The 17258-nt window shown below is 27.1% G+C and overlaps 3 protein-coding genes across 5 annotated transcripts; 1 reads left to right on the top strand and 2 right to left on the bottom strand.

The window, feature by feature from the left end:
* The first annotated feature begins 242 nt into the window (after positions 1 to 242).
* On the top strand, positions 243 to 2044 carry LOC112595754 (core histone macro-H2A.2-like). 2 transcript variants are annotated; one of them, XM_025341096.1, is made up of 4 exons: positions 243 to 397; positions 1507 to 1569; positions 1646 to 1798; positions 1860 to 2044. In XM_025341096.1, exons 2-4 carry the CDS (start codon positions 1507 to 1509, stop codon positions 1968 to 1970), a joined length of 327 nt encoding a protein of 108 aa, XP_025196881.1. In that variant the 5' UTR covers positions 243 to 397; the 3' UTR covers positions 1971 to 2044. The 2 variants fall into 2 exon arrangements, with proteins under 2 accessions (XP_025196881.1, XP_025196969.1); XM_025341184.1 differs by lacking the exon at positions 243 to 397 and adding an exon at positions 1073 to 1117.
* A 4700-nt stretch (positions 2045 to 6744) lies between these two features.
* Positions 6745 to 10168, bottom strand: LOC112604424 (protein BCCIP homolog). Of its 2 annotated transcripts, XM_025353478.1 has the most exons (7): positions 10058 to 10168; positions 9689 to 9928; positions 8822 to 8980; positions 7758 to 7859; positions 7472 to 7659; positions 7122 to 7284; positions 6745 to 7046 (listed from the first exon to the last, which is right to left on the bottom strand). In XM_025353478.1, the coding sequence occupies exons 2-7, from the start codon at positions 9839 to 9841 to the stop codon at positions 6834 to 6836; spliced, it is 978 nt and encodes a 325-aa protein (XP_025209263.1). In that variant the 5' UTR covers positions 9842 to 9928; positions 10058 to 10168; the 3' UTR covers positions 6745 to 6833. The 2 variants fall into 2 exon arrangements, with proteins under 2 accessions (XP_025209263.1, XP_025209255.1); XM_025353470.1 differs by lacking the exon at positions 10058 to 10168 and having other exon boundaries at positions 9689 to 10051.
* Positions 10169 to 13116: 2948 nt separating this feature from the next.
* LOC112593486 (elongation factor 1-beta') lies at positions 13117 to 14729 on the bottom strand. The gene is made up of 4 exons (XM_025337882.1): positions 14525 to 14729; positions 14206 to 14434; positions 13397 to 13586; positions 13117 to 13334 (listed from the first exon to the last, which is right to left on the bottom strand). The coding sequence occupies exons 1-4, from the start codon at positions 14602 to 14604 to the stop codon at positions 13180 to 13182; spliced, it is 654 nt and encodes a 217-aa protein (XP_025193667.1). The 5' UTR covers positions 14605 to 14729; the 3' UTR covers positions 13117 to 13179.
* Positions 14730 to 17258: the final 2529 nt, after the last annotated feature.

Here is a 17258-nt window from a genome sequence, read left to right as displayed (position 1 = left end):
TAATACCAGCGCAGAGACACGTCACTCGACATGAATGAGCCTCAGTTCTTATCAGTAATCAATCGTTATCACTTATCGGGACCGTCCGTCCGGCGGCTAGTGTTTACTTATAAGAACGTAGCAACGGGTTACCGGCGCAACGGACACGGCGGCCGGTCAGCCAATGGCGCGCCGCGTTTTTGTTGTCAACAGTCGACATGTTGTTTTCGAACCGTTGAGCGCACAGCATTTATATTTATTTATTTATTTTGTTATTATTTCGCCGCGGACCGTTTTGCCGAGCGCTTGGCCCTAAGTTTGTGCTGTCATATATCCGTTTCCAGTCGTCCCGCACTGATTTTTTCACTGTTCCGGCCGAATTTCTCGCCACCTTCCGCTCAAACCAATAGACGAAGCAGTGAGTATTTATTTTTAAATTAAAAAAAATTAACACATCGACGTGTTTTAAATTTTTTTTTTATTATTATTATTTTTATCTGTCGGCGGGACCGGCGCGCGGAATCCAATCGATAATCGCTGTGCCGCGCGCGCGAATAATGGCGGGTAACGACGCCGTTGTGCGCCCAACGTCCGCTTATTCTCTGCGCGTCATAATGTCCACTTTTGACTTAGGCTTTATAAGTTTTTGATCACCGCTTGGTCAGCGGCTTTTGGAAACGCGCTAATTAAAATAAGTAATGGTGTCCCGCCGTGGTGTTATAGTCCACCGTAGTAATCGATTTCTGACGTTTTAAGTATTACGCGTCCCTTACTACGCACGGTAACGCGCGTCTTTTCGGGGTTAATTTATCTTATTCATTTCCATATTGAATTCCGATTTGCCCAATTTGTTAGTCTCTCGTGCACGCCAAACAATATAATGAACCGATTTCTATGCGATCTCTCATTGGTCGGTGGTGGAAAAAACGTTAAACGAAAATAAATAAAACAACCCCCTCTACGATTCCACCAATGCCTGGACTGCCTGGAGTGTGTGTTACATTGTGCATTTGTGCGGGAAGTGGTGCGCGTTTTTCATTTATTGAAGTTCTTGTCCGTTTCGTTTTGTGTTTGGATTTTTAATTTTATTTCTATTAATATTTTCGTACACTTCGTCGTTTTTTTTCCCACAATCCAGGTACTAGTTTTATTATTATTGTTATATAAAATTTTAATTATATTAATGACGTCTTCGATCGACAAACATTCATTGTTTATTTGAGGCGTAATGACTGCCTGCATTTTCTATCGCGTTTTTTTTTCTCTTGATACAGTTTTCTCATGACCACAAATTTAATTGTTGGTTTTTAGTTTTTTTATTTTTTATTTCCTATCAAATAGGAAAATTTTTATTAAACAATTTTATATATAACTTAAATAGTATATTATGATAATATTAATAAAAAATATTTTTGAAACAGCTAAATGCTTTATTCTTATTGATTATTATTATTATTATTTTTTTTTTTTTTTGTAGCTAATATTTAATGACTAGTATAACTATTAAATGTATTATTTAATTTTTAGATGTCTGATTCAGAAGCTGTAGTTGAAAAGAGGCGTGGACGTCCCGCAAAAGACAAGTCTGAAGTAATTATCCTATTGTAGTTAATTTGTTTAGACCCATGCAATACTAAAAATTGTATTTATTTGTTTTTTTCTTTAGGATTCTGTTAAAGAACCCAAGAAGCGGGCGCGTGAAGTTGAAAAGAAAGACAAAGATGCTGTAAAAAAGGACGAAGATGTTCCAGCAAAAAGAGGCCGAGGTCGTCCACCAAAATCTGGAGCTTCCGGTGGAAAAAAAACTGATAAGCCTAAGGTACTTTATTAATATTATACTATGATAGTCATTTAATTTATTTATTCTTTTTCTTTTATAGAGCAAGACTGGTAAACGTGGTCGCCCAAAGAAGAGTGACAAAAAAGAAAAGGAGGAATCTGCTGAAGAAGAAGACAGCAAAGAAGAAAATGAAGATGAAGAGGACGAATAAGACACTACTTAGGATTAATCTCAACATTTGTGTGTTCCGTGTGCAGTGTGTCCTTAATTTAGATTGCATCAAAACAAATTTACATTTTTTTGCCTAGATTAAGTACCTAATTTTACAACTGTATGCCCAGTATTTGTAGCTTATAGCAACTCATTTAAATTAAAACTTCGATTAAGTTAGTATTGTTATACATTACTATATTAATTAATTAATAATTTGTAACGTCTAATTATACTTAAGAACTCATTTCCTAAATGGATTTCTTTTTTATTTTGTACCATTAATTTGTAAACAAACTTTTTTACTAATTTATAATATCTGAATTGTATCTTTATTATTAAAATATAAAAGTACTTGGATAATTGTTTTTTATTATATTATTGGTCAGTTAAAAATATTTTATATGACCTGTAAAAATTAACTAAGATAACAATTTTAGTAATTAAACCTGTGTGAAATAAACATTTTACAAATGTTTAAATTCAAAATAATTTAAACTTAAGACTTATACTAAAATCTTAGTTTAAAGTTTTTATACCCAAAATCAACATTTTTGAATATAAAGTCATAATTAATACTAGTAATATATTTGGTATAATTTTAAGTTTTTAGGTTAATCTATTTTTGAATAACAAAAAAAAATCTATTTTGTCAAAAACTTGTGTTCCGTTAAAATTGTTCTGGTTTTAAATATTTTAGCAATTTACCTTTTTATTTCAAAAGCATCAATCAGACCCAAATTGTTACCAAAAATCATGCTCAAGATCAAAATATTTTACTTACTATATATCGTGTATTCTAAAATGCAATACTATACAAGGATTATCAATACATTCAAATTGCTTCGAACAGACTAAGATTTTAGTAAATAGCTAAGTAATAGTTTTAAGAAAAGTATAACTTATTTATTCACTAAACTTATACAAAATTTTTTTTTTTCAACTATTACATTAAGCGAATTAGATATGTACACAAGATTTAAATAAATTAACTAAACGTTTAACATAAAACGAAAAAAACTAAATTGAAAGTATGTATTTATTTATTTTAGAACTTGATTTTGTAGTACATGGGCGTCCTCAGATTTTTTTTCTATTGGGGGGGGGGGGGGGGGGGGAAAAATTAATTTAAAAAATAAATGAAGATTTTTTTATACATTTTATTTATAATACACTAATATGTTTTGTCATTATTACAATTAGGTAATAAATTTATTCCCTTGGGGACACCCATATCGTAGTATACATTATACATTGTACCACTACTTTTATTATTTAACCGGATCGCCAAATCCATGATTTTCGATAACCGTATTGACATAATTATGTTAATAATATTACTATTGTTATTAGGTAGGTTGTTTAAACACGAAATTCGGGTTATTATTAGTGTTATAATACCTACTCATAGGGTTTTTAAAAGCCCTGTGGTCAGTATTTAAAGTTGGTATATATAGGTAATACATTTATATTATAAATCAAACAACAAACCTAAAAACATATTATACCCCATCATGAAAATGAAATAAATAAATTTATTCAATAAATTCCATGACTAAATATGTAAATTATTTATGTTCATTCAGCCATTATATATTCTGTTTTTTGTGATTGTATCTAGGTATATTTGTTTAGTGTAACCACTAACTAGATAATCTCGGCAAGTAATTTCTATTGGAGAGTGGGATAATTAAAATAATTAGGGCTGGGATTTTGATGCAAAGACATCTTTTTTCTGATGTTTTGAAACGTTGGTTCGTAAGTATAAAATGTATTTTGAGCGATATTAATTATTTTAAACTGTTTTTTTTTTTGCATCTTTTTGCATTTTTTTAACGATATTTAAGCATTTTTAACAATTTGATAATAAAATGAACGAAAATTGTTGCGATTAACAAGAGACTTCCGAAAAATCACCGATGGTAAAAATAATAAATTATACAGCACAAGTTATCGTCGATAACAAATATTTTAACATAGCTATTATAGCTATTTCTGCTAATAATTAAGAAAAAACAGAAGAACATTTAACTAAACAAGTATAATAAATATAGTATAACAAAAAAAAAAAAAAAATACAGTACTCTAGTTTATTTTTAAATTTTTTTTCTTATTTTTAAGTTTCGCTGAATTTATTTAAATGGATTTTTAAGTTATTTAAGTCATTTTTTTTTTCGTGGTATTAAAATTTCAGACTTAAAAATAATAAAGAAATTAAGCCCAGGCAAAAAAAAAATCTTTATTAAATCTATAAAATAAATTAATAACCCAATCTACGATTTGAGATATTTTGAATTTTGATAGTTCCAGCTAGTATTCTGCCCAACTCGGTCCGGATTCAGACAGCAGTCTGCTAGTTACTGACCGTTGGTTTAACCAATTACAACTCTAGAATTAAAAATAATTTTTAATAAATCACGTTTTGATTTTGTGCGGTTAGCGCTTTACACTTAGATATATTTGTATTTGTGGCCTGTGAAAGCAAATCAAAGTTGAAATATATATCAATAATCATACATTCCATGCCCTATTGGCTATTGCTATGGAGTTATAAAGATCTGTATTAGACCGACGGCGAATGTGAGTCTGTGATTTCTGTGATTTATGCATAGATTAAACATGGTAAAATTCTGGTACCGAAATCGTTAATAAATCCATTAATAGTAAAAGAATATTATATCATATATCATTTATGGCTATTTAATTTGGGTGCCACTTTTTTCCCTAGCATCAAAGCATGAGCTATCGATGATTTATGATTTATGAACTTTGCACTTTGCTGCCGCTCATAATAAGATAGGATTATAGTCAATTTCAATTCGATTCATTTGTCATCACTCATCATTATCAGGATTAGGATTTCAGGATATATACCGTTATTGTTAAATATCCGCTATATTCGTTGTTTTGTGTTGAAAGAACTGCGAGTAAATATAGGTAGGTAGTAACTAGTAAGCACCTACTGTGCTAGTAACCAATTAACTGATATATATGTTTTTCGTTGTTAATTATCAAGTTAGAATAAAAAGTAAAGTTAAGGTCTAATGAATTAAAAATGTTTATAACCGATGATTTAAACGAAATAGAAGAAATAATTGCCTATAACAAAAATTAAATACAAAATGTTTGCTCTCGAGTATTAAACAGCTACTTTTAGTTTTTTTTTAAAATAATTTTAAATATTAATATGAAATACCCAATTAGTAATTAGTTAAACTTAATTATTACTTACCATAAGACACAGATAATGACTAATGAGTATTTAATAATGATCATTTATATTATTATATTTAAGACTTATTATTCAAAAGAAAATATTTATTAATTATAAAAAACTAATTTTATATTATTTTACTGCTACCTTTATTAAATAGATAATTAATAACTAATAACTAATAAGTAATAATTAACAAATAAACCAACTAACTAATTATTTAATATTGAACGCAGAAAAATAATTGTATTTAAAATTAAACTTTTATTAAACTCGTGTTATTCTTGTAGATATACCAGGGTCTAGGATATTATGTATTAATTTACAGAATTTGTGTTCAAAATGAAAAACTACTTAGTTGTATGTTATAAGAATCTAAAATGTATCAAGTTTAAGTAATTAACACGTACTACAGATATAAAATAATTTAACAATGTTTTTTCCTGTCTGTCATTACACCGCTTATAAGGGCAACTGTTCTAGATTCAACTGAATCTAGTTGGTATTTGGGGTAGGGGTTGAAAGTAAAAACATTCGAGTGATTTCCTTAATGATCAGAAGAAAAAAAAATAATAGGAAACGGGAATAGTCTACCTTTTTCTCCTTCATTTTTATTCATAGATTTAAAATCCAAAGTTGCACTCTCAACTGCGGAGGGAAATAAATGGTTAATGAATAACCAGAAAGGTGTTTTAGACCTTTATGTTTATTTTTCAAACAGCAGGATCCTTTAAGACAGTAGTTCTCAACTTTTTTTATTCAACGCCCCCCCCCCATTGTAAATTTCAAAAATATCATATAACCATTAAATTACAGTTTAAGCGGTTCTTTTTTTATCAACTATAAAAATAAATCTTACAAGATAACTAATGACTTATTTATTTTTTTTTTGTCATATTAAAAATATAAATCAACTTAGTAATTAATATTATTTTTATATTTTTGAATACAATTTTATAAATAAAATTAATTTAATATGAAATTTGAGATTATTATTTTCTTGAGGGGATATTTTTGATGTGTAATTTCTATATCTAACCAATTTCTTGTAACTTTTTATTAATGAAAGTGTGGAAAGCATGTCTCACATTGTATAATACTATTAATACTGATAATTATTTTAACAAAATTATCATTATTTCATCATTACTATAATGCCCTAGTGTATTATCTAAACTTCCTCCTGGCTAGGAACCACTGCTCTAAAAAAACTCAATATTAACTCCTGTCATGAAGTATGCTAATTATATTTTACTCAATAATAAACATTTAATTTATTATAATATTCTTTTCCAGGGAAAATTGCATTTCAAGATTTCAGAGAATAGTTTTTTCTAAAACTCGAATCATTTTTTCTTTAGAAATAAAGATATTTATTGAGTTGTTAAAAAACTTTTAATAGGAATGACAATAAAGGCATTAATATTAACAGAAAATAGTCATTAAATACTCTCTAATAATAATGTATTTTCTTCTTGAATATAACTTAACATTAATAATAATATACAAGAAAAGTTGTCAAAATTGTATTATAATTTTTTTTTTTTTTTAATGCCATTAGATTACTTTGAAAAAAAAAATACAACCCAATTTAATTCAACTTGATAAAAAAAATGTATAAATATATTGTTATAAACAATAGATTAGTCTTCATATAGATCCAGGCTTATATGCACTGTTGTAAACAGTACCTGCAGGCTCCAAAAAAGATGCCAGTGTGTTAGTTACCGAAAGGAATTTTTCCATAGTGAAAATCAGAACACGTCTAAATGGGACCATTTCAGGATCTGATTCTACCCAGTTACCTGCCAGACCAGTACCCTTGTCATTTTGCACACAAAACTCAAACTTGTAATCTGCTGCCTGAAAAACAAATAAAATAATGTTCAATATTATATACATCAAATAAATCATATTTTCGTTTCATTATTTATGTACATCATCAAAGAACTCTTCTTCAGCATTTGACCAAAATACAGTGGCGCCTTCAAAACTTTTGTTTTCCTTTTTATCTTTCTTCGCTTTATATATTTTGCTTATCAAAATAAGATAATCAAAATTATATGACGAGTCTTTAGGTTTTAAACTGAATAATTCCTTCCTGAAATCATATTTATTACATATTATTTAACAATTAAATACAATACAGTTTTTGAAACATAACTCATTTTAAATTAAGAATAAAATAAAATTCTACTAAATAATAAACATTTTCTATGATAAGAGACAAAAATAAGAAAAGAGAAAATAGAATATTATTTTTATTTGTCAATTAAATATAATAATACCGGATAGCATGAAATAATGGCACAGAAATAGGAGGGGGTATGTTAACATATCTTTCATTTATTAACAACCCAACTTGTTTTGTATCATCACTCAACAATCCGTTTACAAATCGTGTTGTGTCACTATCACTAAATTGGTTGCTCAAGTCCAACATAAGTTTGTGTAAATTTTCTACACATTCACTTGTCTATAACATACATAAAATATTTTAATAGTAAAAATGAAACACAAAAAATGCTCCAGAAAAAGTGTTGGGTTATGAAATTAGAACATCAATGACTATACCTTCTGTGAAATATTGAGAATTGTAGTTATTCCGTATACTTGGTTAACATCAACAATGCTATTATCATCTTCGTCGTCGTCATCATCATCATCATGAACTTGCTACATCACAAAGTTTTGTTTATTTTTCAATATATTTAAAATCAGTTTATAGGAAAAATAAACAATTTTAATTGAGAAAAATTTGTCTATATGAATTGTTTAACGAAAGTAGCTGATAGTTACAACAATTTTGGTTATTTTAATTTTTTTATTTTTGGGAGGAAGGGAAAATTTTTTTAGCTTTTTTTTAAGTGAGTTTTGATGCCATTTTCATTTAAGATGTCTTGGAAGAATTAATGCACAAATTACAGACCACAACATTTTTTTAGGTGAATTTAAGTCGGTAATTTAACTGTTGTGAAGATATTTGTAATCAAGTTTTGTTTCTTCTTTAAAGAATTACACTCTAACACCTAATGTATTGAGTGGTTAGAAAAGTACAATACTAGAGTAGGAATAAATAAATTTTTTTTAGAGCAATATTTTTGGATGTTAAGATTTTTTTGATTTTTGAGTAAGAAGAATAATTGTTTTTTTTTGGTAGGCATTGAGCGACTTACCAGAGATGAAATTAAAACTTTGAAATTTACTATAAGGGAACATAACGTAAAATAATAATATTTTCAGAATATTTTAATTTCATAAAACCTATAAAGAATATTAAGTATATTGTTTTAAGACTAAGATAACCTTATAATAAATATAATAATACCTTAATACATATTATGTATTAAACATTATATAATTAGCTTTGCATTTAACAGGACACTATTCCCAGAAGTGCAGTCTCTGTCTTACAACTGTACAACATACTACATCTTTGTTCAGCAGTTCTAATTTTGTGAGTATGTAACTTTACTAAAAAACACAGATAATGTCTTTACCTTTAAGTTTAAAAATAGACTAATCAACTTTTTTACTAATAACATAAGATTTGAATTGTACGTCATAAGTTTACTATGTTGTACAGTTTATGAGACTGCGGAGACAACATATGTGCATCATAATGTATTATTAAATACCTTGATCACTGAGCCAATGCCAGGTTGAGTAATCAGTCTTGAAGATAAATCAGACAGGTTCACAGGAGCTTTTAAGAACAGCTGTTGTAATAACTGTTTAACGCCAGGAAAATCTGAGAATTGTGGATTGCGCCCTTCAAATTCAACATTAAGTACAGACTGAAATAAAATTAATACAATATTAGTAAACACCAGTATATACAAAACTGAATGCGTGTTTGGAGATAATATTTATAAGTAGTACCAATTTACATGTTTTTTAAAACAGATCTAAAATGTATTTTACATTTATATGACAAAATTAGAAAGTTCTTCGCTTTATCAATTTTAATTACAAATAAAATATACAAATAATAATATTGAAACAATGAAACTGCTTTATGAGGATCGAATATTGTATAAATATTTAATATATTTTGGTGAACTAATAGAAACTATTCTCAGTGATTGTAAATTTGTACTGGGAATCAATAACTTGTGAATAGACCAACTGTTATTCGGTCCTGAATTATTGTATAAATTACAATTTAACAAATTAACTTTTTACAATGCATATTTGATGTTGCATGATTAATGGTTGTCTACAATTAAATTAATTTATTTTTTCGTCAAAAATTGCTGGATTTAAATCTACAATCATTTTATTAATCCCTACTATACCGAAACTGGGAGGCTGGTTTAATGGTAATCTGGGGACCGAATTTACCTAATATTTTCATTGGTTTTGTCAGAAAGTCAATTTTAATGTTAGGCTTATTAACCAATTGTACGACAGTGTTAATGATACGAAATACTATAATTTATAAATCGTAATACATGTTTAATCCTATGATTTAAAACTTTTATGGGTTATTAATAAATATTTACCGAAACCAAATCATCATTATTGTCATCGGAATCGTTGGATTCAATGGTGCTCGAATCATCATCGGTGGTCCATTCACTGCTGGTGCTTGAATCACTACTGGTGCTCGGTTCACCGCCGGCTAGTACTCCTCGTTTCCTTGCCGGTTCCGACATGGTCACGATACGACTTGTTTACTTCGACTTGATTGCGTTGTTCTCTAGAAAAAATCTGAGCACTTGTGTGATTTGAGGTCGTGTATACTGTAAAAGTGTAAAAATATGTTGCTACTGTTTATTGTTTATTCATTTGAACAAAAATAGTTTAAATTGATGTTAAGTTATTTTCAGTACAAGGTACAACTACATTGAATATTCTACAATACTACTTACTTCCAAGCTTGAAGCTGCACGTCTTACGAGTTATGATAACGATAAAATTTTGAGGTTATTGAAGAAAATAATGTATATATATAATATTAAATACATTTAACTGTGTGCCATAGAAATTAAACGGCATAGACGTCCTGATGTTAGCACAACCTGATTTGCCCTACGCATATTATCATTATGCGCAAAGTATAGAACCATATGTGCAGCGCAGCCACCGTTTAATGTTTATCGAAGAAACTACAAGCTTGCTCCGTCTATAAGTTTAAGCTGTGGTTTAATTAGTTTAATGCCATTGCCCATTGCCATAGAGATTAAACGATTAGACTGATTAGAGTCCATGCTAAGATTGCTAAATAACAAACATTCTATATTGCTGTGTGCACTATAAACGTATTATAATATTATGTTTGTGGTATGCACGACGGCGAATTAATGATAAATTATAAATAATAAGACTGTTTGACCTAATCCTAAAACAATAAACATGATATGAAAATAAGTGAATAAGAAATCTGGTAATTTGATTTCTGAGTTTCTGAAATATTGTGTGCCTATCTTTGTTAAAATATGTGTATTGACGTTATGTTTATGTGACACTTTCATCTGTAACAAGTACAATTGTTTGTTACTTAACTACTTGTTTTTTACTTCTTTGTATGAATCTAGAAAAAAAAGCCTTTAGTTATAACTTAACTAAATTAGTTATCTTTAAAAATATTAATTTAATGGTAGGTAATAACATTGATTATAGAATAATCAGTGGTAATAAGTATTTGATTTGTATAATTATATATATATTTAAATTTTATATACACTTACATCAGCGTTATTTTGTTGCGTTCTTTTAGTAATTATAGATATGAAATTATACAGGTAGTAGTTGATTTAAAAAATTAAAGTAGAATATAGCCCATTAGCCTTTATTTGTATACTACCAATGTTATTCAGACTTAAATTAAATTACCTACTTTCATTAATAACTGCACATGATGCTTTTGTTTAAACTGACAACTGCAGGGAAACTAGTTTTCCATTTTTTTTCTGAACTATAGGTACCTCCTACTAGGTTTCTTAATATGTAGGTACTTACTACTTAGATATAAAGTATACAGAATGACATTTTTTCAATATATAACACAAACTAAATTTAAACTAAATCTAAGTTGTTGAATATTTTTAAAAATGTTAATAGCTTATGTAATAATCATTATTTTATATTAAGAATAATTATTAATTACTCTTTGTGTACATCCAATATAAGTAAGACACATCACACATAGTACTATTAGCTATTTTTAATTTTAATTTAATTTTTTGATTTTATTCTATATATTTAATTTTTGATGTTTGTAGACATTTTACTTTAAATTTTAAATATATAACTGATATAAAATTACCTTAACACAACATGTTATCTAATTTAAATTTCTAGAAACTATTTAAAAACCTAACCTGCTTTCAATTTTAAAGTTCCAAACATTATCTATGATTGTACTTTGTCTTTTTTTATGTTATAACTTATATTAATTTTTATGTAAGTTATGTAGATATTACATAATACATATATTTTGTATTATAATTTAGGAATGCTTATTTAGTGATATTATCTTATTTTAAAATAAATTGAAATATTGTAAAAAACCCCAACGTATAATCACAAATAACTTTCTAAACTTAACTCTTAATGTCGGAACTATAAATTTGATTTATTTAAAAAAATACTAGTTCTTGAGTTCTCAAGGTGGGTTCTAACCTAACCAACAAAATTTTTTTAAAAATAAAAGATCATCCTTTTAATTTATAAAAGCAGAATAGATGTTATACTTGCTTTTTCGGATACCTATTTAAAAACTAACACTTTTGGGAGACACCTATCTGAAATATTATAATTTATAACTCCTGAGCTAAGGGGCAAAGACACGAAGACATCTCAGTGGGACACGATAAAATAACAAATAAGGTACTCAAGTATCTTCTAAAAAAATCATTTATACTTTTCCCATATATTTAAATTGTTGAGATTATCTTACTTCCATTCAATATGACAATTATCTGTATCATCCTTACACACAAACTCAACAAAGAACGAACTAAAAAATGAATATTCCTGATACAGATCAATAAGTCTTATTTTATGTGATAGAAAATTATTTAAAAAAAAAAAATGCTAAAATGAATCAGACCCACCTTTAAGTCTCAAAAAATTATTTAAAATACTAAATTTGGATTTAGAGAAAGACACTCTTTAACTCTCTAGATTTACAAAATTTTGACAAAATAGTTTCATAATTTGAGAACAAAAAATTTGCTCGAGAGTATTCATAGATGTATTACAAACTTTTGACCCGGAATGACTTAAGGGCTTACTCTTTAAATTAAGTAACTTTCTTCCAGCTCCACTCTTCTTATTAAATAAATTGTATCTACAAAGACCTTCATTCCTTGTCTGCCAAAGGAATTCCCTCTACTCAGAATTCCAAATCTGAGCAATACTTAAAGAAAGCAATTTATCCCCATATTTCTACAGCATTTACATAGTTAATATTTCCATCTTTAAAAATACACTGATAGTCACTTACAATGATGACACAGCAATACACTTATGCCTTCACATTCCAACTTAAATATAATATACTAGAACCTTTAATTTCACCTCAATTCAAAATTATCTTCCATGTGAAAAATCGAGACTTAATTCAGAAAGAACTTTTCACACACAAAAATTAAGTTATGATACATGAATCGCATAAGTTTCTTATTTTTTTTTAAATTTGTGTAAACCTATAATATGGTTATAAAATTTCTTATTATGATTTATGATACCATTACATTGATAGGTGACTCATATTAATAAAAATGCAATATTTTTTGTAATATTATTTATAATAAATTGCATTTTTTTTAATTAAAACTGTAAATTAAGAAAAATATACTTTTAGTTTAAAGGATAATTAGAATTTAGCGTTTAAGATTACTGTTATTGCAATTTATTTGATTATCTGTGAATGACAAATAATCAAAAAAATAAAATAATGATACAAATTTTATTAGTTAAAAATTAATTGGCTTTATATTTTCATGTTTCTGAAGTAAATTGACAAATATCTAAAAATTAAAATATCTTAAATTTTGTTGAATGCAGCAATGTCCACAGATTGAACATAATCTTCAAACTCTTGAATGGTTTCTGTAAGAGCATCGACAGATACTTTATCATCTTCTACAATACACATAATTTGAAGCTTCTTGATACCAAAAGCAATCTCGACTAATTTTGCTGTAATACAACGAAATAATAATAAATATAAATTTTAGATATTATATTAATATAACACTTACAAGCTCCCCACACTAAACCATCCATGTTAATGGATCGGACTTGTGTTTCTAATTGTTTCATATCGGTTTCATCATCCCATGGTTTAACATCAAGTACAATGCTACTCTTGGCGATAATTACTTTTTTGGTGGCTTTCTTTTCAGCATAAGCCTTTAGTCTTTCTTGTTTGATACGTTCTGCTTCTTCATCCTGGAAAACACATTATCAATTGAAACAACATACAAAATAGTAGTTGTTGTTATCATTAAAAAATGTAACAATACAATTTAAGTTAAATTGAAGGAAAAATGTAGAAGGGTAGTATTTAAAATGTTTTCATTTGTGATGATAGATTTAACTTGATTATTTATTAACTTTAACGTCTCACTATAATTAAATTAACTTGAGAGTCACATTTTAATAGATTTGTGCATTCTAAGATCAATGTTTTTAAAATTTTAGCATAAGTATCACATGAATGTAGCACAAAGATACACCAACTAACAGAAAAAATCTTTGAAGACAGGAGTGCATTTCCCCTGGAAAATAAATAATTTTGTGATATATCTTACTAATGTGTCTATTTTTTTTGGAAAAATTGAATATACTAGAATTGTTTATTAAGAAAAAAAAATAAAAATATTTTTAATTATTAGTTAATGATGGTAAGTGGATGTTGGCTAGTTAATTTCTAAATTTGCCCCTCTCAAAAAAAAAAAAAAATGATTTGTACCACAGAAGCAAAAGTATACTAATCAAAGTTATTACTAAAGCAATAAATTAATAAAAGGTAGGTATTTAATATATTATATAAAAATGCAATAAGTACATCTTCATCATCAGAACCGAACAAATCTACATCGTCATCATCGTCATCTGCCGGTTTTGCAGCATTAGCCGAAGACACTGAAAACTCAGCTTTTTTGTTTGGGAACTGGGTGCGCTCTTTCTCAGTGAACGACTTGATGTGGTTGTACCACCTGAGCACATTAGGAGTCTTGGCCTGGGGTGCTTGAATCGCAGCAAAAGTATCAACGTCGGCTTTGGATGGTTCATATCTGAAACGTGTGTATCATAGAATAATATACATAAGCTCAAGTACACCGGATGAGTAATGAGTACTCATGGTTTTTAGGTTAGCCGCTTACCCAACAATGTAACTTTTCTGGCTCAAGTAGTTTTCGAGGAACTGTACGCCTTGTGGAGTTTTTAAGTCAACGGCAGCCATTGTGTATTTTGATGTGTTTTCTAACGTGTTACGTTTGTCCGAAGTAATAATTATTTCGGAAGTTAAACTTTTTAAATCACAAACTCAACACGTTACGGGTTTCGAGTTGGAAAAGAAAGAAAGAAAAAAGATTATTTCCAAGTTGCCAACACTAGACACTGATAAAGACGAAATATCATATTTTGTTACTAAAAACCATTTTTTCTAAAGAACATTTGTTCCAAAAAAAAAAAAAAATATATATATATTATATATCACAAAATTTAAAATATCCATAGAAATTAGAAATATACATATGTACAGTTTTATAAACAATCTTTGCTCAGAATTAATTTTATTATCGTTTGTGTACACAATGATTAATTATTGAAATCAAATTTATAGTTTGATATATCCGTATTTCGCAATGGAACTGAAAGTATGACAAGGACTCGATGTACATTTGGAACTCTATAAAAAATAAAGTAATGGTTTACCCGAACTTTTTTAGATTCTTAGTGAAGCATGGAACAAAGAATTGATAATAAAAAATGATATTTTTTGTCATCATCATTTTTTAAAACATTAAAAAATGGATTATATTCTAAAAAATTATAAAATAAGTAAAAATTTCTCAACAGTTTTTAAAGATGTCGGAAAAAACTAAAAAATTCATTAAGGAAAAATTGCAATTTTTGGGCAAAACCAGTTTTAGACAGCTTTTGTTTTTTATTTTGTGTGACTCAAATACAAATAACCAAATTATTTGAGTTTACACTAATTGTTTATATTTGCATTATTTATGGAATATACAGACATAATTTTAAAAATATTTTGGATTTTTTAAATTATTTTTATGGGTACTTAAGATTTTTAATTTGTTTTTAGTTTTTTTTTACAAGATCCAACGTATAAGTGGTTTTTAGGTGTGTATAAATACATATGCACAGTTTATTGTTATGACTTATGACATATTTTATAAGCATTTCAGCATTTGAAGTTTGAACATTTAATAATAAAAATTTGCAACTTATTTTAAATTTGAAAATTTAAAAAATGTTAACATAAAAAGTCCAACACTAAATTTAAATTATTTATGTATTCATTCTTTTTAATATTTTAATATTTATTACTTTACCTGTATTCTGATATTTTTTATATTGTTTATTTCGACAAGATAAACTTATTAAATTTAAACTATAAAATATTTAATAGTTTGTATAATAAAACGAATTTTTAACTGTATAAATCTCAATATTTTTTTCTAGTTTTGTATTTGCTGTATTTTTTGTACTCAGTAAATATTATTAAAATGTCATCTGCCATGTAAACACAAATATAATTCTAAGTTATACGATTAATAAACAAAACTAATTTATTGTTAAACATAGGTGCATTTAATTCCAACATTAATGTGTTTAATTATAAAGAATACGCGTACTCATAAATTTAAAACTTTTATGTTACAGTTCCAATTCCTTTTTCTTATAAATTTAAATTAATAGAAATAATTAATTTTGACTTAGACAGTATTAAATAATAAATAAATTATTAAAAAAAAAAAAAAATGTTTAGCCTACACTTTTGTTTGATTTAAAATGTACACAATATGTTTGGTTTTATAAGAACGAGTAGAATAAAATAATTTCCAATTTTTTTTTGTAATCTACATAATAATATGCAGATATAAATATATAATTATTGTCCTTTATTTAATTTATAAAATAATTTAATTTTTAAGGAATTTGAAGAAAGTTCTTTACCAAAACCATTCTTGACAACTTATATATTTATTATTTATTATTTTTATAATTCTTATATATTAGGAAACATTTAATTAAAAGTAGGTTAAAGTTTTTAATATGCTATGTGTGTAGTTTAATAGTTTGAGTTATAAAAACTTCATACTGGAGATAAGATAATCATTAAAAATGCAATATCTGCAATGTTATATAGGTTTATTTATTTCAAAAGTATTTTGCCACTTAGGACAAAAACTTTGAATATGCATATTGGTAAAAGAGAAAGGGCATTAGTTTGAGACATTTTTAATAAATTATATTGCAACAAATTACATTTGAAAAAATACTCGCCTATTATCTACCGTTTCATAATTCAATATTAACTATAAGTGTAAAACCCTACAAAATATTGAAATATGATAGTCAGGTACCTAATTTGTAATTGTGCGTTTTTGTATTATTTAGTTGTTTTTGGGAGAAGTGATGCTCACTCGGTTTTTTCATCACAAAACAATAACCTAACTAAACGGCTTAAAATCAGACCGTTTTTAACAGTTGGTACTTATTTTTATTATCACAATTCTTATCACTTCCTGGGAGAATCTTTGATAAAATATTATTTTAATTTCTAATAATTTCTATTTTCTAATATTCAAATTTCAAATATTATATGTATCTTTTATTATTATTTACAGAAAGAACGGAGAACTAATTGATTTCTCCCATCGTCTGCATAGTGAATTAAAATTTATAATTATCTGTCTAGTCCTGTATGGCTGTTAATGAGTGGTTTATAGATTCATGTTGGACATGTTAATACTTAATAACTTTTTAGATTAAAATCCGTGCTTAATAATCGTGATCCATAACAACTCTATTGTGGCTAAAACATGTACAGAAGTGGTAGCCATCATATTTACAAAGACTATTTGC

Source organism: Melanaphis sacchari, unplaced genomic scaffold (genome assembly GCF_002803265.2).
Source record: "Melanaphis sacchari strain LSU unplaced genomic scaffold, SCAv2.0 Contig0_pilon_pilon, whole genome shotgun sequence".
NCBI lineage: Eukaryota > Metazoa > Arthropoda > Insecta > Hemiptera > Aphididae > Melanaphis > Melanaphis sacchari.
The sequence above is the reverse complement of the archived record's forward strand: the minus strand, read 5'-3'. Positions and strand labels throughout refer to the sequence as shown.

Bases quoted from the DNA above. Each gene is read 5' to 3' on its own strand.
- LOC112604424 (XM_025353478.1), bottom strand. From the start codon at position 9,841: ATGTCGGAACCGGCAAGGAAACGAGGAGTACTAGCCGGCGGTGAACCG. The intron at 7,860-8,821 runs GTATTTAATAAT...TTTGTGATGTAG, and splicing joins GCATTGGCTCAGTGATCAAG to CAAGTTCATGATGATGATGA. The intron at 7,047-7,121 runs GTACATAAATAA...TTTGTTTTTCAG, and splicing joins AAGAAGAGTTCTTTGATGAT to GCAGCAGATTACAAGTTTGA.
- LOC112595754 (XM_025341096.1), top strand. From the start codon at position 1,507: ATGTCTGATTCAGAAGCTGTAGTTGAAAAGAGGCGTGGACGTCCCGCA. The intron at 1,570-1,645 runs GTAATTATCCTA...TTTTTTCTTTAG, and splicing joins CCGCAAAAGACAAGTCTGAA to GATTCTGTTAAAGAACCCAA. The intron at 1,799-1,859 runs GTACTTTATTAA...TTTCTTTTATAG, and splicing joins AAAAAACTGATAAGCCTAAG to AGCAAGACTGGTAAACGTGG.
- LOC112593486 (XM_025337882.1), bottom strand. From the start codon at position 14,604: ATGGCTGCCGTTGACTTAAAAACTCCACAAGGCGTACAGTTCCTCGAA. The intron at 13,587-14,205 runs GTACTTATTGCA...TGTGTTTTCCAG, and splicing joins TCGGTTCTGATGATGAAGAT to GATGAAGAAGCAGAACGTAT. The intron at 13,335-13,396 runs GTAAGTGTTATA...GTTGTATTACAG, and splicing joins TGGTTTAGTGTGGGGAGCTT to CAAAATTAGTCGAGATTGCT.